At 44.3% G+C, this 21,919-nt stretch overlaps 1 protein-coding gene across 2 annotated transcripts in view; it reads right to left on the bottom strand.

The window, feature by feature from the left end:
- Positions 1–21,919, bottom strand: part of pdhx (pyruvate dehydrogenase complex component X) — a 157,971-nt gene that overhangs the window by 27,238 nt on the left and 108,814 nt on the right. For both annotated transcript variants that reach the window (XR_013548425.1, XM_078415062.1), the window contains exon 8: positions 3,243–3,301. Coding sequence is in view for 1 of the 2 variants with exons in the window: in XM_078415062.1 (XP_078271188.1) it covers positions 3,243–3,301 (59 nt within the window). In the remaining variant the exon portion in view is untranslated. The remainder of the gene's footprint in view (positions 1–3,242; positions 3,302–21,919) is intronic.

The following is a 21,919-nucleotide window of genomic DNA, read 5'->3' as shown; positions in this document are numbered from 1 at the left end:
TTTTAAACAACATTCTATCACTGGGTTCCACATGGGGTCTCAAGAACTGAGCCTAATCTTCCCATGTACTCCATGAGTACTCAGGGGAAATCATTGCTTAGATTCTTAGCCACTTCAGACAAGTCAGGAGATTGAGATAATATACCCGCGGACTTGGAGCAAATGGCAAGAAATTTCTTTTCAATCACTTAAAAGACAATAGGTGCAGGAGTACGCCATTCGGCCCTTCGAGCCAGCACCGCCATTCAATGTGATCATGGCTGATCATACTCAATCAGTACCCCGTTCCTGCCTTCTCCCCATACCCCCTGACTCTGCTATCCTTAAGAGCTCTATCTAGCTCTCTCTTGAATGCATTCAGAAAACTGGCCTCCACTGCCTTCTGAGGCAGAGAATTCCACAGATTCACAACTCTCTGACTGAAAAGGTTTTTCCTCATCTAAATGGCCTACCCCTTATTCTTAAACTGTGGCCCCCGGTTCTGGACTCACCCAACATTGGGAACATGTTTCCTGCCTCTAACGTGTCCAACCCATTAATAATCTTATACGTTTCAATAAGATCCCCTCTCATCCTAAATTCCATTGTATACAAGCCTAGTCGCTCCAGTCTTTCAACATATGACAGTCCTGCCATTCCGGGAATTAACCTAGTAAACCTACGCTGCACATCCTCAATACCAAGAATATCCTTCCTCAAATTTGGAGACCAAAACTGCACACAGTACTCCAGGTGCAGTCTCACTAAGGCCCTGTACAACTGCAGAAGGACCTCTTTGCTCCTATACTCAACTCCTCTTGTTATGAAGGCCAACATTCCATTGGCTTTCTTCACTGCCTGCTGTACCTGCATGCTTCCTTTCATGCTTCCTATAATCTTTAATTATTATTGAGTGACATTGTAGATGTTTAATTATTATTTGTATATTTTTGATTATGATAAGTTTAGATGTTCTAAATATTGTTTCAACCATTAATTTAATGTGTAGCAGTTTTTACATGTTTCTGAATGGCGGGGACATTAAAATCACAGATGTAGCCAGACTGGGCGTTTTGGGGAAGGCGCCTCTACACTGCGACACTACTTATACCACGCTGTCAAGGTTCAGTTCCAACTCCAGGAATGCAGAGAGACAGTGGGATCAGTCCCGTGCATCTGGTTACGTTAGCAAGGCTTGCAAGGATTATGGGCCGATGATTCCTGGAGTCTGACACGTTTTGGCCCCATATCTATTCTGTGAAAATGTATTTCGGCTAAAATCTGATAATTTATTTCTAAAAGACAAGCTTACTTAGCATTTCTTTCCCACACTGGACCGAATTAGAGGTTGTTCCTCTCAGTCTATTCCCATTTCACTCCATTGATGAGCACTTGCAAGATATTACCAGCTACTCCAATCCCTGAGTGTAATCGAAGAACAACACTTAATAAGTAGGCCAGTTACAAAAATAGATCCCTTTGAACATACAGGCTTTTGTCTCATTATCATACCAGGCGAGCATTTGCACCTATATCAGATTTCTCCATATGTTTGTCACTTCTAGTTAAAGATAAACAAAGTGACATTTTATATACGGCATATTTACAGGAAAGAGTTGCATTGAATTGTAAAATCTAACGTGCCTAAAACCATCTGCTTTCTTTAGAGACCTGGAATTAGTTACACTAATTATTTAAATCATTTGTAGAAACTGCCTCAGGGCACAGCTGCAGCTTTTACTTGTATTGGGCTTTAACATATACTCTATAGTGCTTATTTGTTCCATAGATTGGCATGTTGTGCCTTTCAGGGCTGATGGAAGTGAAGTCATTTCTGGAGGAGATGAATATGGTCAGACTCAGGAAACTCATGCTTATTGGAAAAAGTGCTGAGAACATAGAGCAAGCTGGCCGGCATCATCTGACAGCGTAGTTCATGTGATAGGAGCAGAATTAGGCCCGCCAAGTCTATGTCATTCAATCATGACCGATCTATCTCTCCCTCCTAACCCCATTCTGCTGCCTTCTCCCCATAATCCCGGACACCTGCACTAATCAAGAATCTATCCATCTCTGCCGTAAAAATATCCATTGACTTGGCCTCCACAGCCTTCTGTGGCAATGAATTCCACAGATTCACCACCCTCTGATTAAAGAAATTCTTCCTCATCTCTTTCCTAAAGGAACTGAGGCTATGACTCTCCCACTAGTGGAAACATCCTCTCCACTTCCACTCTGTCCAGGACTTTCTCGATTCGGTAAGTTTGAATGAGATTCCCCCTCATCCTTCTAAACTCCAGCGAGTACAGGCCCAGTGCCATCAAATGCTCATCATATGTTAACCCACTCGTTCCTGGGATCATTCTCGTAAACCTCCTTTCTTAAGCCTTCAGTCCTAAACCTTCTAAGCCAAGCTCCATCGGAACTTTTGAACTGGACATCTCAGTAGACCTGGACACCTGTAGATGTTGACCGAGCTTTGTGCTTACAGCACTTCCTCCCCTGGTTTCACCTTTTAAGCCTCAGCTACAATTTGATGCATTCCTCATTGAGCACTGGTAATTTAATCCTGCCTCTGCTTTTCCTGGCAGATGTGGCACAGTCAACAGTGTCATTGCCTCAGCACCAGTAACCCACGTTCAATCCTGACCTCAGGTGCTGTTGGTGTGGAGTATGCACATTTTCCACATAACAGTTTTACTCCCACATCCCTAAGACAAGAGAGTTGGGGTCGGTTAATTGGTCATGGTAAATTAATCTTAGTGTGTGAGTGAGCAGTAGAATCTGGGGGGAGTTGATGGGAATAAGTTAGGGTAAAGATTAGTGGCAAAATAGGGTTGTTTTGTGAGCGGACTTAGACTCGATGGGTCGAAACGGATGTTTCTTTTGTTTGGTATTGGTTTATGATTGTATGTGTTATTGCATATTTTTATTGCTTATTTTTATTGGTCTTATTGTTGAACTGCGGGTAATCTTTCATTTCACTGCACATTTATGTGTATGTGACAAATAAATTGACTATTGATAAATTGACTATTGAACGATCTCCTTCTATGCTGTAAGGAAATATGGACTATCAAGCTTGCTGATGTATTTGTACAGTAGTTTTATCCAGCAAGTCTGAGAATCCAACTTAGATTTCTGGCCTTGAAGGCAGGCCTCAGTTTATTCTAGGCAGGTCCAAACTAGACTTTGATACTGATGTTTGTGATGTGAAGCGAATCCTTTTACACTATATCATTTCTCTTTCAGACCTCACTTACTTTCAGTGTGATAGCAGCTGCCTTGATAATGAAATCATTCACAGAGACCTTGATGTCATCTAGAAAAAAAAACACAGACATCAGTGAGAATGAGAGAGTTACTTCGACAGAGCTGCAGCTTTTCATTAATGCAATGCTTGAAAAAGGACAGTGGAATGATGATGTCTGTACAGACCCCTCCTCTGTTGCTGCAGATAATGTCCTGGCAGATGTGGCATTCGTGCAGCTTTCTGAGAATCAAGGACATTACTGTACTAAAGATTTTATACAATTACCGAGCCTCAAGCTGTGGCCAATGCTAGAGTGAATGAAGGCATGCATTCTTTACAGATTCTATTTATATCGCAGAGTATTAAAAAATATATATTTGTGGGGAAAAAAGTATTTCCAGAGGCTTCAAAAACCAATTAAAAAAACATTCCATAATTCAAATTGCCCTTGGGTGGTCAGAATATACCAAAAATAACTGTTTCTTTACCAGGTATTGTAAAAGCAAAATACTGTGGATGCTAGAAACCTCAGCAGGTCAAGCATTATCTTGCGGAGAGAGTTGTTAATGATTCAGGTCAATGACCTTTCATCGAAACTGGCATTAGTCAGAGATGAGGGGCTTTTTGGATGCAGAGCAATTAGAGAAGTGAGAAGCAAATAAAAGGAAGCCGGTAATCGGTGGAAAGCAGGAGGGAATAAATGGCCAATAAATAATGCAAGAGGAATGTATTAGTTTCGTATTGGCTTATTAATATCATGTGTACTGAGATATAGTGAAAATCCTTTGCGCGCTGTCCAAACACATCATCCCTTAAGCAGTACAACAGATGAAATAGATAGTGTTACAACCGCAGAGAAAGGTGCAGACACAAAAAAGTGCAAGGTATCTTGGAAGATTGGGAATTTATCCCCAGCATACAAGAGATCTGTTCAAGGTAACAGCAGAGAAAAAGCCGTCCTTGCATCGGATGGTATGTGTTTTTTTGTCCTCTGCTCAACAGGAGAGGGGAGATGAGAGAATGACCGGGGTATGAGTGGTCTCTAATTATGTTGGCTATTTTCTTGAGGCAGCGTGATGTTTGTTGGGAGTTGATCGGGATTTGTGGTGGTGGGGGGAGGGAGGGGATGGGGTGGGAGGCTGGTTTGTGTGATGGCCTGGGCTGTGAACGTGGGTGGTAATGTGACAAATAATGAAGGAAATGTAAGCTTTGGAGGGGAAGTGGAAATTGACTGAAATTACAGAAGAACCGTGAATGCTAATTATCTAACATTGTTTAATGATGCCAAATTTGGAAGGCTGAAAGGTGCCTAGTCTGAAGATGATTTACCACTGCTGCGGTTTAATGGAGCTTTTAATACAGAAATATGTAGGAGGCCTTCAGCAGTGAAGTCAGTCAGAGTGGGATGGAGGACAGGCAAATTTGATCTCAAGGCCACACATGCAGAATAGATTCAAGTGTTTTAGAAAGCTGACATTCAGAGGAAAGTGTTAGTAGGGGGGAAATTGATTGGGTCTTGTCCAAGGAAGAAACGGAGGGCCTTGAGACCTTCCTGGTGGAAGATGGAGGTTTAGAGATACTGCACGTCCATTACCTCAGCGTCCAGTAAAGATGAGTGCATGGAGGCCTGGAAACTGAAAGTCATTGAAGAGTTGAAGGGCTTGTGAGGTGTCTTGGAAGTAGGATCGGTAGGGATTGGTTAAGGGGGATAGGATATGTGTTCAGTGGGCAGGAGCAAACAGTAACTGGGTCTGCCAAGGCAGTTCTGTGTGTGGATTGTGGGAATAAGTGGGTAATGCAGGGCTGGGGAACCATAAAGTTGGAGGTTGTGGAGGGCAGATCTTCAGAGGTGATGAAATCAGCGACAGTCTGGGAGATAATGGCCTTGTGTTCATCTATGGGGTCATGGTCAAAGGGTTGGTGTGAAGTTAGACGCCTCAGTACAGTAGCCTGCCAGACTTGAACAGCACCTTCCTTGTCGGCAGGTTTAATGACAACGTTGGGATTGTTGTGAAATGAGTGGTGGGCTTTGCATTCAGAGCGGGTGAGATTGGAGTGAGTAAGGAGAGTAGAAAAGTCAAGACGGTTGATGTCTTGCTGGCAATTAGAAATAAAAAGGTCCAGAGAGGGTAGAAGGCCGGCAGGGGGAGTCCAAGACGAGGAGGAATGTTGGAGACAGGAGAAGGGGGTCATCACTGGGTGGTGAGGACTCGTGCCCAAAGAAACAATCTGAATTTTGACCTTGGAGCTCAGATTCAGACTGAATATATCAATATAAGCGCTGTCTAGTTTATTCTAAGCAAGCAATCTGAATTTCAAGCTTAAAATTCAGTTCAAAATCAAACAGAACACAATGACCAGGTGCCATCAGGTCTAAGCTGAGCAATCAGTCAGGAAGCAGTATGAAGTTGAGTGATAAGAGAGAGATGCCCAAACGTTTGTCTTTACAGATCAAGGTACCCCTCTGGTTACACAAGATTACATCAATTTTTCCATCACCTCTGTAGATATCAAGTTTGTGGTACGATAGAATTTTTCTCACACGTACATCAATGATAGTGTCCCGCTGATACTTATTTTATGAAACTTGTGAACTACAGGAAAATGAGATAAAGTAACAAATAAATGTCTATGTTTCTGGGACCTGCTTACAAGAGCTCAGGACTCAACCTGGGCCAACTACTCCCATGGGCCATAATTCAGCTGGAGATGACTTGGTACATCTAACCTGTTGAAAAGTCCAGTCAGCTGGGAACAAATCAAGTGTATTACATAATGAAAATCACAGCACATCAAATAAATGGGTAAGTGCACAGGTGTAGGAAAATGGATCAAATTAACAATTAAAATGCATTTAAGACAAAATGAGGCAGGCCAGAACAATTTGAGAATAATGTAAAAAGAGCAGAGGGTGTGGCAAACTCTAATGCCTATTAAATAGTGCAAGGTGATATGGGCTAGGAAAAGGCAGATTCGCTGTAATGAGGTAATGTAGTGGGTCTGGACGCGACAGGAATCAGGCCAGACGCCAGGTAAGAAGTAACAATAACTTTAATGCAGTAACGAACATACACTCACTCAGTCATCCCCGCGAGTCAAAACAATAACCCCTTCCAGCAAACCCCGTAGCACCAGACCACACTGTCCCCAGGGGAATGACCCAGCGAGTGACCTAATCCCCCCTGTCCACTCAGTGCCGAGGGGAATGACCAAGGGGGTGGCCTAGCCCCCGGGCACCGCCACAGGACCCCCCCCCCAAGAACCGGAGGCACGAAACGGACAGGGGGACGTACGAGACGACCAGCCCGTGTGCGCACCACGGCGGGCGCAGGAACCGGAACCACCCTGCCTGGGGAAGACACCCGTGGGAACTCCGGGGGTAAGGGCCGGGACGCAGGACGACCCCGAGGGCGAGGCCGCGCCAGTAGGACCGGCTGGCTAACATCCACGTGCGCCGACTTCAGCCGCGAAATAGAGACAGTCTCAGGGCGACCCCCCATGTCCAAAAAAAGATGGCAGAGCCACGCTCGAGCACCTTGAATGGCCCTTCATACGGACGCTGAAGGGGCGTCCGGTGTGCATCCCGGCGCAGGAAAACAAACGGACAGTCCTGCAGGGCGGAAGGGACATGCGACCTAACCGAACCGTGGCCAGACGTCGGCACTGGCGCCAGCGTGCCCACCATCTCCCGAAGGCGTTGCAGAGCAGCCGATGGTTGTTCCGCCTGACCCTGAGCTGATGGAACGAATTCACCGGGCACTGTCAGCGGTGCCCCGTACACCAATTCAGCCGAGGAGGTGGCCTAGTCCTCATTGGGCGCAGTGCGGACGCCCAGTAAAACCCACGGCAACGCGTTGACCCAGTCCGGGCCAACGAGCCGGGCCTTCAGGGCAGCCTTGAGCTGGCGGTGGAAGCGCTCCACCAGGCCGTTCGCCTGCGGATGGTACGCAGTGGTGCGGTGCAGGTTAACCCCCAGTAGTTGAGCCATGGACGACCACAGTTCGGAGGTGAATTGCGGCCCTCGATCGGACGTGATGTCGAGCGGCACCCCAAATCTGGCAATCCAGTGTGCCGCCAACGCACGAGCACAAGTAGAGGCAGAAGTGTCCGGCAGTGGAACTGCTCCTGGCCACCACGTGAAACGGTCCACCATAGTCAGGAGGTGGGTGAAGCCCCGAGAAGGCGGCAGCGGCCCCACGATGTTCACGTGAATGTGGTCGAACCGCTGTCGAGGGACGATGAACTCCTGGAGCGGCGCACGCACATGCCGCTGTACTTTGGCAGTTTGGCACGGGATACAGGTGCGCGCCCAATGTCCAACCTGTTTACGTAACCCGTGCCACACGAAACGGGAAGCCACAAGGGTCGTTGTCGCCCGAATGGAAGGGTGGGCCAGCCCATGGAGCACCTCGAACACCCGGTGCCGCTAGGCAACGGGAACGATGGGGCGTGGCTGCCCGGTGGATACATCGCACAGCAACGTCGCGCCCCCAGGGCCACAGGGAACGTCCTCCAACCGCAGGCCCGAATGGCGGTACGATAGGCGGACATCTCATCATCTGTCAACTGGGCGGCCGCCAGGGCTGAGTAGTCGATGCCATCGGCCACTTGCAGGACAGTGTGGACCGCGGGTCGAGGAGCGTTCGGGTCCATCGCGACTTGCGAGGAAATGTCGGGGTCACCAGTGTAGTGGGTCTGGACGCGACAGGAATCAGGCCAGGCGCCAGGTAAGAAGTAACAATAACTTTAATGCCGTAACGAACATACACTCACTCGGTCATCCCCATGAGTCAAAACAATAACCCCTTCCAGCAAACCCCTTAGCACCAGACCAGTCTGTCCCCAGGGGAATGACCCAGGGAGTGACCTAATCCCCCCTGTCCACTCAGTGCCGAGGGGAATGACCAAGGGAGTGGCCTAGCACCCGGGCACCGCCACAGTAAAGCAATTCTAGTTACAGTCCCACTGTTTTTAGCATCCCATTGCAGGATGGGTGTGAAAATGAAGGGAGTGGTGTTGTGCTGTCTCACCAGAATATCATCACGGGATGCAAGGAAACAGTTGTAAACAAGAAGCCAGTGTTTTATTCTTTAGAAACCAAGAAAACACAGGATGTAGAAACAAGGTTTGCAAACAGTCTGAAGAAGTGCCCCGACCCGAAACTATCGATGCATCCATGTTCTCCAGGAATGCTGCCAAACCTACTGGGTTACTCCAGCAATTTGTCTCTTCCAAAATTTAGGGATGATCAGATAAACTTTCATAATCTTTCCCACATCTCCTCACTGACCATTAATGCAGGTGTATCTGAAGGCTGTGGGCTGCTCTCCTGCTCTACTCTCTTTACATTCACTTATGTGTGGCTCGGCACAGCTCCAATGCCATCTAGAAACTCGTCAATGATATCACTGTGGTTGGCTGAATCGTGCATGATGATAAGTCAACGTACGGGAGAGACAGAACACCTAGCTGACATGGCAGAACAAACCAAGGAAGTAGACAAAAGGAACTACAGATGCTAGCCCACGAAAAAAAGACTAATTGTTGGAGTAATTCATCAGGTGAGGCAGCATCTCTGGAGAACACTGATAGGTGACATTTTGGGTCAGGTGGATAGAGGCGGGAATAATCATGGACATCAGAAAGGGGAAGTCAGGAGACCATGTGCCAGTTTTCATTGGTGGGTTGGCAGTGAAGAGAATCTCTTGCACTACCATGGAGTTGTTTTTCTATTTGTGTGGTTTTTTTTGCTCAGTTTTGTTTCATGTTCAAAAGTGATAGGAGCAGTATTAGGTCAATCGGCCCATCAAGTTTCACTCTGCCATTCAATCATGGCTGATCTATCTTTTCCTCTCAGCCCCATTCTCCTGCCTTCTCCCCACAACCCCTGACACCTGTACTAATCAAGAATCTATCAATCTCTGCCATAAAAATATCCATTGACAACCTCCACAGCCTTCTGTGGCAATGAATTCCACAGATTCACCATCCTTTGACTAAAGAAATTCTTCATCTGCTTCCTAAAGGAACGTCTTTTTACTCTGAGGCTATGGCTTCTGGTCCTAGACTGTCCCACTAGTGGAAACACCCTCTCCACATCAACTCTTCACACCAGGCCTTTCACTATTCAGTAAGTTTCAATGAGGTCCACCCTCTACCTTCTAAACTCCAGTAAGTACAGGCCCAGTGCCGTCAAATGCTCCACATATGTAAAACCCAATAATTCTTGGGATCATTCGCGTAAACCTCCTCTGGACCCTCTCCAGCGCCAGCGCATCCTTCCTCAGATATGGGGCTCAAAACCATTCATGATACTCCAAATGCGGCCCGACCAGTGCCTTATAAAGCCTCAGCATTACATCCCTGTTTTTATATTCTAGACCTCTCGAAATAAAGGGGCACCTTATCAAAGGCTTTCTGAAAATCTAGGTAAACAACATCCTCTGACTCTCCTTTGACGATCCTGCTATTTACTTCCTCAAAGAATTCCAACAGATTTGTCAGGTAAGATTTCCCCTTCACATTTGCCTTCTGTACTACCGATTCGACTTGCAAATTAACTTTGTGGGAATCCTGCACCAGCACTCCCAAATCCCTTTGCACGTCAGATTTCTGAATTCTATCCCAAATGTGAAGAGTAGCGGCCCCAGCACCGACCCCCTGCAGAACACCGCTAGTCACTGGCAGCCAACCAGAGAAAGCCCCCATTATGGGATGCCTTCTGCCATCCAGCCAACCTGCTACCCATGTTAGTGTCTTCCCTCTGATACCATGGGTTCTCATCTTCTTTAGCAGCCTCACGTGGGGCACCTTATCAAAAGCTTTCTGAAAATCTAAGTAAACAACATCCTCGGACTCTCCTTTGACGATCCTGCTATTTACTTCCTCAAAGAATTCCAACAGATTTGTCAGGAAAGATTTCCCCTTCACAAAACCATGCTGACTTTGACCTATTTTAACACGTGGTTCTACGTACCTGGAAACCTTACCCTTTATAATGGACTCTTAAACCTTTCAAACCACTGAAGTCACGCTAACCGGCCTATGGTTTCCACTCTTCTGCTTCACTCCTTTCTTGAACAGCGGAGTAATATTTTCAATTCTCCATCACCCAGAACCACTCCTGACTCTAGTGATTCTTGCAAAATCACTACGAATGCCTCCATAATCTCTAAAGCCACCTCGTTCAGAACCCAGCGCTGCAGTCCATTTGGTCCAGGTGACTTATCCACTTATAGACCTTTCAGCTTCCCAAGCGCCTTCTCTTTAGTAACAGCATTACTCGTAAAAGGTTTTTATTGTCTTATGTAATTTTCATTATATTATTTTGTGTAATTTATGGTTATTTGTGTTTTGTCCTAGTACCTGTGATACTTCTGCAAGCAAGCTTTTCATTGTACTTGTACCTAACTGTACTTGTGCATATGAGAATAAACTATATACTGTATATACAATAGGCTCTATACTGTATATAAAATAATTTTAGATAAATGCATTAAGAGAAAACTAGAATCTCAATACACCTAGATTATGAGTTTGCTCTCTGTCGAGGGAGAACCCATGAAATATTTTTAAAGGATTTGTTAAAATTTGTTAAAAAAGAGAAAGGTTCAATATTATGAAAGTCAGCAGGAGCTCAGGAATAGACTAAAATGCGTAAGTGGAGAGGAACATAATTGAAGACATAATGTGTCAAATGACATGTTTCAATGCTGTAACTTGCAGGGATTCTGTGATTATTCCAAGTGTTTGGCTTTTTTGTAATGTACTGTTAATCTATTGAATTGTGCAATGAATTTACATCAGAATTGGTTCCGATGACAATGTACTACATTCCTGCACATTTTCACCGAATTGTTATAAACAAGCCCAGGCCTGAATAATCAGGTTCACACGCTGCACTATCCAGGCTCAGAGAACTGGCACACACCCTAACATTATACCAAAAGTCACCAGTATAATGTACTGAGAAATGCATTCATAACTTCACCGTAGATGAGGGACAACATTTTAGACAAAACTATTTATATGCAAGACATCAATGGCATAACATTATGCACTTGTATTCAATGGATTAAAACGTTACCAGATACAGATCACCAGTAGTCTAAAATATCCCGAGTAAGGTGAAAAGAGTAAGGCTATCACTATCCTTTAAATATACACCAACATAAGCCAAAAGGGCAGGGAGGTGGGAGATGAGTGTATGAAGATGGGCAGAGTGACTGAGGGTGAGAGAGAAAGTGGGAGAAATGGGTGGGGAAGCAAAAAAGGGGTCAATACTTGAAAGTTGGAGAATTAAATGTTCATACTATTGGGTAGTAGGCAATCCAAGCTGAGTATGAGGTGCTGTTCTTCCAGTTTGCATGTGGCCTAACTTGGAGAAGTCCAGCGACAGAAAGGACTGTATGGGAAGGGGAAAGGGGAGTTCTTTTTTGATTGGATTGATTGAAAGATACAGCATGGAAACAGGTCCTTCGGCCCACCGAGTCCACATGACCATCGAAACCTGTTCACACTAGTTCTATGTTATCCCTCCTTCTCTTCACTCTCTACACATGAGGTGCATTTTACAGATTAACTTACAAATCTGTACATCTTTGGGATGTGGGAGGAAAACTGGACAAAGCCCACATGGTCACAGAAGAAACGTGCAAATGCCACACAGACAGCACCCGAGGTCAGGATTGCATCCGGTCTCTCGTGCTGAGGCAGCTGCTCTACCAGCTGGATAACTGTGGAAATAGTTAGTAACCTTGAAATTTAGCATGCCTTGGCAAGTGTTCAACAAAAGGGTCGCCTTGTCCACACTTGGTCATGCCGATATAAAGGAGAAAGTACCCGTGGAGGGGATGAATGGGTGAGAAGGGGCAAGTGAACCCATGTGGTCTCTACGGAGAACGGAAAAGGTGGGAACGGGAAGATGTGAATGGTTATAGGATAATATTGAAAGTGGCGGAAATGTCGGAGAATGACGTGATGCATGCAGTGGCAGGTGAGGTAAAAGATATGGACAAGGGGAACTCAATCCTTGTTCCACATGAGTGGTGGGGAGTGAGATCAGAACTGCTGGACACAGAGAAGACATGGGTGAGGGCTTCATCCACAACAGCAGTTGGGAAACTAGTGAATAAAAGAGAATATTTCGGACGTCCTAGATTGTAAAGCCTCAGCTTGGCAGCAGATGTGGTAGAGACTGAGAAACTGAGAGTAATGGATGGTGTCCTTGAAAGAGGCAGGGTGGGAGGTGGTGTAGGCACGATATCTGTGGAGGTCAGTGGATTTGTGGTAGTTGTCAGTACATAGTCTGCCCCATGGTGAAGATGGAGAGATTGAGAAAGGGGGGAGATGGCAGAGAGAGGGATATGGACCATGGGCTGGCAAATGGGACTAGCATGTATGGAGTATCTTGGTCGGCCTCGACGAGTTGGGCTGAAGGGCCTGTTTCCATGCTGTATTATTCTATGGAAGCAGTTTTCTTCCCAGCACAGCTTTGTGTGGATGGGCATACACTGGGGCGAGGGACTAATGCGGCCACCCAACAGAATTTGAAGAAGCTATTTGGAGGAAAGTGAGCAGAAACATAGAAATATATTTGCTTTAATGCTCGTATTCCCATATGTTTAAGTGATCTTTGATTAGTTTTTGCCAAAGTGACACCTTTGTTAATTAGCACATTTCATGGGCTCGTTTTCTTTTGATGTTACGTGGAGGTACAGGCAAACTGCTGTGAAGGAACATATAGATGGCACCTGCCTGAAGAACACATTTTAAGTCCATGAATAATGCCCACGGATGTGTAACAATTACCAAGTGTAACATGTAAAAAGCAACAAAATAACAACAAGAAGAGTATAATTACATGGAGAAAGAAGAGACTGCGGATACTGGAATCTTGAACAAAGTGCTGGAGGAAATTGGTGGGTCAGGCAGCATTTGTGGAGGGAAAGGCCAAACAACATTTCAGGTTGGGAATGTTCTTCAGAAGCGTCTCGACACAAAACATTGCTAGTCCATTCACTCCACAGATGCTACCTGATCTGCAGAGTTCCTCCAAAGACGTACAGGGTATGTAGGTTAATTGGCTGGGTAAATGTAAAAAAAAAAAAAATTGTCCCTAGTAGGTGTAGGATAGTGTTAATGCACGGGGATCGCTGGGCGGCACGGACTTGGAGGGCCGAAAAGGCCTGTTTCCGGCTGTATATATATGATATGATATGATATGATAACACTTCGTGATTACACTGTGTTTCAGAGGTTTCAGAGAAAGTACATCAATTGTTTATTGTTGCTATGAGAGCATTCTCCTTCCTCGCCAACCTTATTAGGGAATCTTCTTTGCATTATCTGGTCCATTCTCCAATTGTCCAACGAGGAGCTTTCGTATGAAATATAGGGTTGCATAGGGTTTGAAAACAATGTAAATTGAAAGTATAAAATACAAACTCTCCGTGAGGCTGCTGACTATCAGATTTCTTCCGGCCACACACAGTGAGGTACAAAGTAATGCATGCTTTTATGGAATTTGAGATTCAAAAGTTACACACAGACTAATAATGAGAGGGCTTTGGGGATTACACAGAATTTAAATGTGTGTGAGGTACCAGGTCACTGGTGGCTGGAGATTTTAATAGGGCAAATCTCAAGAAGGTCATGCCTAACTTTGCCAACACATCACGTGTGTCACCAGGGGGGAAAGAATGTTGGACCACTGCTACACGCCATTCAGGAAAGGCTACAAGGCCGATTCTCTCCCTCCTCTTGGAAAATCTGACCACGCTGCCATTTTCCTGCTGCCGGAGTATAAACAACGGATAGTACGGGAAACGGCGGTGACGAGGGACGTAAAGCGGTGGGCTGACCATTCAGAGGCCATGCTGCAAGATGCACTGAGCGATGTCGACTGGAATATGTTCCAAGCAAGTTCCAGAGACGTCGGTGAGTTTGCGGAAGCGGTTACGGATTTCATTGCAACAATAGCCGATAACATCGTCCCCACGGTAAGGGTTAATATCTTTCCTAATCAAAAACCCTGGGTGGACAGGTCTACTCGCGTTGCCTTGAATGCTCGCACCGCTGCTTACAACTCAGGCCTGGCATCCGGCAATATGGACGACTACAAGGTAGAGTCCTACCGACTGCGAAGGGTGGTGAAGGACGCAAAAAGGCGGTACAGGGACAGGATAGAGTCGCAGATGGAGCAGGACACCAGACGTTGTAGTTTTAGCACTTTCACTTGCCACTTTCATTTCACTGCACATCTTGTATGTGTATGTGACAAATATAGTAGACTTGACTTGACATTGAATCTCATGATGTATATGGGCCGCGCCCAGTCTAATGGTCGGTGACGCACAAAATTAGACATAATCTAAATGTATGAGCGAGGTCACACGTAATTTTATGGTGTATGAGGTAGGTGGTCAAAAACATTCTAGTGGAGTGAAATGTGCTGGATTTTCTTCGGCTTGGTTCAGGTTCAGCCACAGGATAGAGAACTATCTGTTGCAGCAAATAGAAGCACTTCAAAATAGCATCATAAACCAGGACTTTAAAACAATTTAACACTGGAATCACTGCATTTTTCTAAGGTAATTCTTCAATTGATTCTCAATTTGAACTCAAATAATAGTCTCCTGGGACAAATAATGGTCTCTTACCCTAGAACCTGAGCTGCTTGTTAAGTATGTGCTTGTTAAGTATGTGCGTCAGAAAAAAAGAGGTTATCGCAAATACGTGGTTATTGATTAAAAAGGAAGCATTAAATTGTCTGACAAAGGAAAAGTCTATTTATTTTCACAAGTCAAGAAGAGCCAAACGCTTGCTCAAAAACCTCTCTGTTCAGCTCTTGCCTGAACAGCATTCAACAAGAGCAGGCTGCTCCAGAAATAAGTGCAAGGCTCAGCCTGGATAATGTGGTTTCAGCAAGACTTGCATTAGATGGCTCTGCGGTGTACCAGAGATGAAACGAAACGACCTGAGGGCACTGATGATAGGACATGAGCATGTGATTGTGTTCTCAGCCCAAACTCAATTCAGAGGTTTGCCAGTGACTTTGTGGCACATGCCACCTACCCCCACCCTATTTCTAATAAGCAGTGTATTAAAACAGATCATGGATGCCTTTAAACTGAACCCCGTGCCTGCGAGAAGGGTGAATCCAGACTATAATCAGATACTGTAAATGCCTTGGCTATACTGGAAAGCAGCATATCGAGGGGGAATCAGTCTCATGCTTATGGTGGTTAGTCTTTACTTCACGCAATGCCACTTCTTCAGAAAGCATAAGAAATCAAAAGGCACGACATCTCTTATTTGCTGGTTTTATAACGATACGGGCAGGGGACAAGCAATAGGTGAGCTTCCCTCGTGATACAATTTAGTGCTCGTAACAAGATTGAGAAGGTGGTGGTGAGAGTCTGGTTATAGCAATGAGCTTTCACACATGCACAATTTTACATCTGCAGCTGGCAATATCAAAATCAAATTCAAATGAGGGATCTTTGAAAGATTTCAAAACCTGTGGTGCTGCAACATGAAATAATTTAATTGTTCCGCTTCGGTACATATGACAATAAAACACTCCTGATTCTTGACTAAAGACTTGGATATCGTTGGCTGGGCAGGTTTGTTATACCTATCCTGAATTGTCTTTGAGAAGGCGATGATTCACCATCTTCACTGCTGCCGCCTTTATGCCGAAAACATTCCTATAGTGCTAAAAAGAATATTCTGGAAATTTGAACCAACATCAGTAATCTGAGGCTTGCATGTGTAGGAAGGAACTGCAGATGCTGGTTTACACCGAAGATAGACGCAAAAAGCTGGAGTAACTCAGCGGGACAGGCAGCATCTCTGGATAGAAGGAATGGATGACATTTCGGGTCTCGACCCAAAACGTCTCCCATTCCTTCTATCCAGAGATGCTGCCTGTCCAGCCGAGTTACTCCAGCATGTTATACCTATCTGAGGCTTGTATGACTGGCTTCCTGCAAACCCCACAACCGACTTCCCATGGGTGAGATATGATTCAAAGCAGTGTGGAGTTCTGTTCATTCCCAGTGACTACAATTTTATGAGGACTCTGTTATCAAGGGGAGACAGGTGAAGCACAGGTGAAGCAAGGCTGCAGTGGAGATGTAAAAATGCATCCTGTTAAAACCAAGAGTATCTGAGATTGCATGAGTATTATTTGATAGTACTGTTGATAAGCCTTTCATATATATATATATATATATATTAAGAGATCATTCATTATAAATAAAAGTAAAGATTGTCATCAGTTTACTGTGTATTCCTTTACTGTTACTGTTGACTCGTCTGCTGTGAGCAGTGCTGGTTGTGCAGTCTCACAGCAGTGGGAAGGAAGGACCTCCTATATCTCTCCTTCACGCACTTGGGGTGAAGGAGTTTGTCATTTCCATCCCATTTTTGATAAGTGAGAGAATACTAATAGGATGGCAGTTAGCTGAATTTAATTAGTTGGATTTTGTAGCTAGGACATATTTGGATGATCTCCCTCAATGAAGTGGATGCAGTAGTGTGGATATACTGGAACAACCTGGTTTACATCATTGGCTCCAGCTGCTTGGGGTTTCCTCCTCCTATTACCCATTTTACTGACCACTTTCACCATTGAAGGTGGAAGCTCAGATGAATGGTGCCCTGAAAGTAAGGGCAGGTGGACAATGTTTGCGATGCTTGTTTTCATTGGGAATGGTATAGAGCACAAAAGTCGGGATATCATGATGCAGCTGGACAAATCATTGGCAAGGCCACACAGAGTACTATATGTGGTTCTGGGTCGCCCACCTACACGAAGGATGTCATGAAGTTGGAAAGAGTGCAGAAGAGATTCACCAGATTACCTGGACATGCAGGTTTGAGTTATGGGAAGAGATTGGATAGGCTGGGACTTTTTTCTTTGGGAGTGTAGGAGGCTGACGATGAGCTTATTGAGGTGTACAAGATCATAAGGAGTATGGATAAAGAGAATGCTTGGTCTTTTTCCCCAGAGTAGGGAATTCTAAAACTAGAGAGCATAAGTTTAAGGTGAGAGGGGAGAGATTTAAGAGGGACCTCAGGGGCATTTTTTTCACTTAGAGGAAGATCTATATCTGGAAGGAGCTGCCAGAGGAAGCTACAGAAGTGGATACAGTTGATTTTCAAAAGTCATTTTGACTGATGTAGGGATAGCAAGGGTTTAGAGGGAGATGGCCAAATGCAGGCAAACGGGACTTACCCAGTGTGCCAACTTGGGTGTCATGGACAAGGTGTGCCGAAGCAATTGTTTCTGTGCTGTATAGATCTATGACCAAAACTGCAGTATTCCAATCAATGTTTGTATGATTTCTAAATACTGTGTGACCTAACATCCACTTAATCTTCTGTTGGGTCTTTGCCAGATTACTCCCGGCATGCTCTTCTGCACTCTTTACGGAACCAAGTTTAATCCTTCAGCTTGATGATAATGGTTCAGTGAAGATATGTTAGGCCACAACGTTACTCATGTGCAACTTAATTCTGTTACTGCCTATTGCACACAGCACTTCAGGGAGGTCATTTTTCAAGTTGCTTCCTCTTCTCTGCCTGTATCCTATTTGAGCTACAATGGAAACAAGGCAGTGGAGGGGGATGGGTTTCCTAAATGTAAAGATTTGTCTCCACATGGACCTAATCTGGTGCTCCTATCAATGCCATCAAGACAGAAACATCTGCACCAGGCAAGGATGAAGTTAAGTAGGTTGCCTTCTCATGTTGGTTTTCTGTTTTACATCCTTGCACCTAGTCTCGATACGGCTTTCAAGAAAACAAGAAGATGTATAGTCTCCCCAGATCACTGGTATTCTTGACATTTGTAGTGTTAAATTGTCTGCCTTTTCCTCCCTACAACTACATCTTAAGAGAGATTTTAAACAACCATCTTCTAATCATTACTCTTGTGATAGCTCTGAGGTCTTGGGGTGTTTTACTATATTAAAGATGTGATTTAGATGCAAGTTTTCACATAGTTGTGTAAAATTCCATATTAGAATTAGAAGCAAATAACTGGCAAGCGTACAAGAGAAAACTACGAACGAAAAAATAAACAAAATAATTTAAAATTATTCAGCAGGGAGGTTAATCTGTTCTCCGTGTTATATCTCCATGCTTGTTACAGGACATTAAATAAAGCAGCTTATCTGAAACCATAGTACAAGAAGCCAAAAAGTCTACCATTAAATCCTATTAGATTACTTCAACTAGCATATTCTTAACGTGAACTTTAGTAGGGAATTGAAATGGGTTCAAGTGGGAAGGTGTAAGAACACGCTGGCTATGGGCCATTTCCACCTTTATGGTCCTCCACCTTTATGATCATATGTACTACCCCAGTCCAATGCTACTTTCCTTTCTGACAGCTTAATGTTGCACTCAGAAATGGGCAAACACAGACATAATGGTGACACAAGAGACATACCGCCATTTTGTTTCTGCAGGCATTGGTGCACATTGCATGTCCAAAAATTGCAGACTTGTATTTGGGAAGTAGGAGATACAACTCACAAGCATAAAATGTTCTGAAGGATTGGCATAACAAAATGTTTCATTTTTTGCATATTTGAGGGTGGATTGGTTGGTTGGGAAGGAGCTGCTTCAATTAGAGAATAGAAACAAAATCAAACATGCTGGAGCAGGTCAAAGTGTGGAGAGTGAAACAGAGTTCACATTTCAAGCCCATGACCTTTCCCATTACCAATTTAAAGTTGGAGAGAAGGAAGAGGGGTGAAAAGAACAAAGGGAATATCTGCACGCAGTTTTATCTGGTAAAGCGAATGACTAGAGACCTTGGGGCTGAAACGATCTCAACCTCTTCCCAAACTTTATGAGGATGTGAGGATCAACGTAATGAATTGCACAAATGGTGATAATACCTTCTGAGAGAAGGTGTGAAGGATTGTCAGTTGCTGCTGGTCTACATGGAGGAGATGTAAATAGAAGGAAATATCGGAAAGAAAGGAATAATGGTGCCACTACTGCATGGTGTAAACCCAATCCTCAGTGAACTTGATGTATAATTTAGTACAACACAATCAGTCTGAAGGAGAACCTCAACGCAAGTGATGTCTGTCCATTTCCCTCCATAGATGCTGCGTGACCTGCTGAGTTCCTACAGCCCTTTTAAAATTTTTTATTCATAGTGTTTCTCTGTTAGCCATGATTAAAATAATTACTTTGGAATGTTGAAGCACATCAGCATATTTACTTTCTTCAGAGTACGAGAAGATTCTGCATGTTCATGAGGATTCGCTTAAATTTCTCACAGATGCACTGTAGAAAGCCCATCATAGACTTGTTGCATCCTTCCATCCAGTTATAGTGTGCTGCATCTGGAAGACTGGAAGTACTGTCAGAATGCCTGCCACTCTGGTCATTCCCTCTTTCTCTTCTATCTTCTGAGAGAAGATACAAGAGCTTGAAGGTTCGGACGTCTAGTTTGAAGAACATTTTCTGCCCTACTGCTCTCTGACTCCTGAACCAATCATCTCTTTCACACCACATTCCCGGTGGTACTCTTTATTCTACCTCAATCGGATATTCTATTATTGTACTTTAATATTCTCAGATCTGCACTCCAATCTTACACCATTCTGCTGTTTCGCATTTGGCGTTATATTTATTGTTGTACTTTACTTTAGTTTAGAGATACAGCGTGGAAACAGGCCCTTTGTCCCACCGAGTCTGCACCGACCAGCTAATCCCGCACACTAGCACTATCCTACACACACTAGGGACAGTTTCCAATTACTCCAATCATTTTAGCCTACAAACCTGTACGTCCTTGGAGTGTGCGTGGAAACCGGAGATCATATCATATCATATATATACAGCCAGAAACAGGCCTTTTCGGCCCACCAAGTCCGTGCCGCCCAGCGATCCCCGTACATTAACACTATCCTACACCCACTAGGGACAATTTTTACATTTACCCAGCCAATTAACCTACCTACATACCTGTACGTCTTTGGAGTGTGGGAGGAAACCGAAGATCTCGGAGAAAACCCACGCAGGTCCCTCGAGAAAATCCACGAACGTACAAACAAGCAACTGTAATCAAGATAGAACCCGGGTCTCTGGCGCTGTAAGGCAACAACTCTACCGCCACGCCACTGTGCGGCCGAATTATCAATGTTGTATGTATACTATTTGTTCTGTGGGCTTCATTATGAAGGAATTTCACCCTTGTGTATAAAATAATAAATTAATCTAATAGAAGCAATTTAAATCATAAGAAAGGTTCCTTTATCCGCAAAATAAATTTGTGCTTTGGCCTGTGTTGGAACTAACCTCCAAGGCATGAAACCAACGACTAGAAATCTACAGATCAAGGAGCTACTTTAAACCTGTTACAAACTGAACAAAGTTACATCAGCTTCTCTTGTGCTTTTTGTGTCTGTGGGGAAATGGATTTTTTTTTCTCTATCCAGACTTCATCCAAATGCCATTAAGGTGATAGTTTGTCAACTGGGTAAGAAACATAATGTGGTATGCAGATCATGCATTCCGCCAAATTATTTGTTCTAGTTTTCAGTGAAATTGCTACCTTAAAGCATTTGTTACTTAATTTAATTTACAAGCCACAAAGATTTTAACTTTAACTGGACCAAGTGGACCCGTTGGGCCCAAACCTCTCCTGCATTGGTGCAGCACCTTCTCCTCCCCTCATCCCCCCTCCCCTCCCTTCCCCCTCCTTCCTGCCCTCCCCCTCCACCCTCCCTACATTCCCCTCAATCCCCCTTATCCTCCCTCCTCCCCCTCCCTCCGTCTCTCCCTCCCGAGGTGATAGATTTAAACTTTAAAATGTGAATAACTTTAAAATATAACACCGATTTCAATGAAACTTCTTTCATTAGCACCAAAGGGACGACGGTGAGTAAGGCGGGCTTAAAATTGTCACACTCCCGTGTACCGTTTTGGCTGTAGTTCAGGAACAAACAAACGAGGGTTTAAGTATAGAGATGGAAGCAATGCAATCTCAACAGCACAGTAGACGCCGACTGAAGATGATATTCACCACTGAGGATGCGTTGTACGGTTGGTTGAGCTAGTGAACAGATTTAATGAAAACAAGGTTTGTCCTCCAAATGAGGAAGGGGAGTGGGGGGGAGCGCAAATCAACAGAAATCGCATGCTCTCAAGCATGACTTTAACCACAAACATTTCTGACCACAAACATGATAATCATTGCGACAGATGAACTGTTGTACCAGAAATATATCCTCTATGCTGTGAATGGAAAGCATAATGAGTGGAACTGAGGCCGATATCCTTGCCTTGGGTGTGAAATGATTCCTGGTTAACACTGTTATGAGAATCAATGAGAGTCCACGATACACCAAAGGCTTATGCAACCAGTTGTCTATTTGTGATCAGATCATCCTAAATCCATTCTAGGAGATTGCTCACATGAGAAAATGCTTCTCTGCAGTCACTGGAAAGTGAAGTTAAGATAAAGTGTTCCCACCAATTCTGAAGTGAGAATCAAAGCAATGAGAACAGAAGAAAGATATACAAAGAGGTAACCGCATCACATCTGCAAAAAGCAAGAAATCATTAAAATTTGTGTTTTGTTCTAGGCTGCCATCTATTTTGTTTGATGAGGTTGATCGCTGCCGAGTAGAAACGTTGTTTCTTCTTCCTCATTAT

Source organism: Rhinoraja longicauda, chromosome 18 (assembly GCF_053455715.1).
Source record: "Rhinoraja longicauda isolate Sanriku21f chromosome 18, sRhiLon1.1, whole genome shotgun sequence".
Classification (NCBI taxonomy): domain Eukaryota; kingdom Metazoa; phylum Chordata; class Chondrichthyes; order Rajiformes; family Arhynchobatidae; genus Rhinoraja; species Rhinoraja longicauda.
This window is presented reverse-complemented; position numbering and strand designations above follow the sequence as displayed.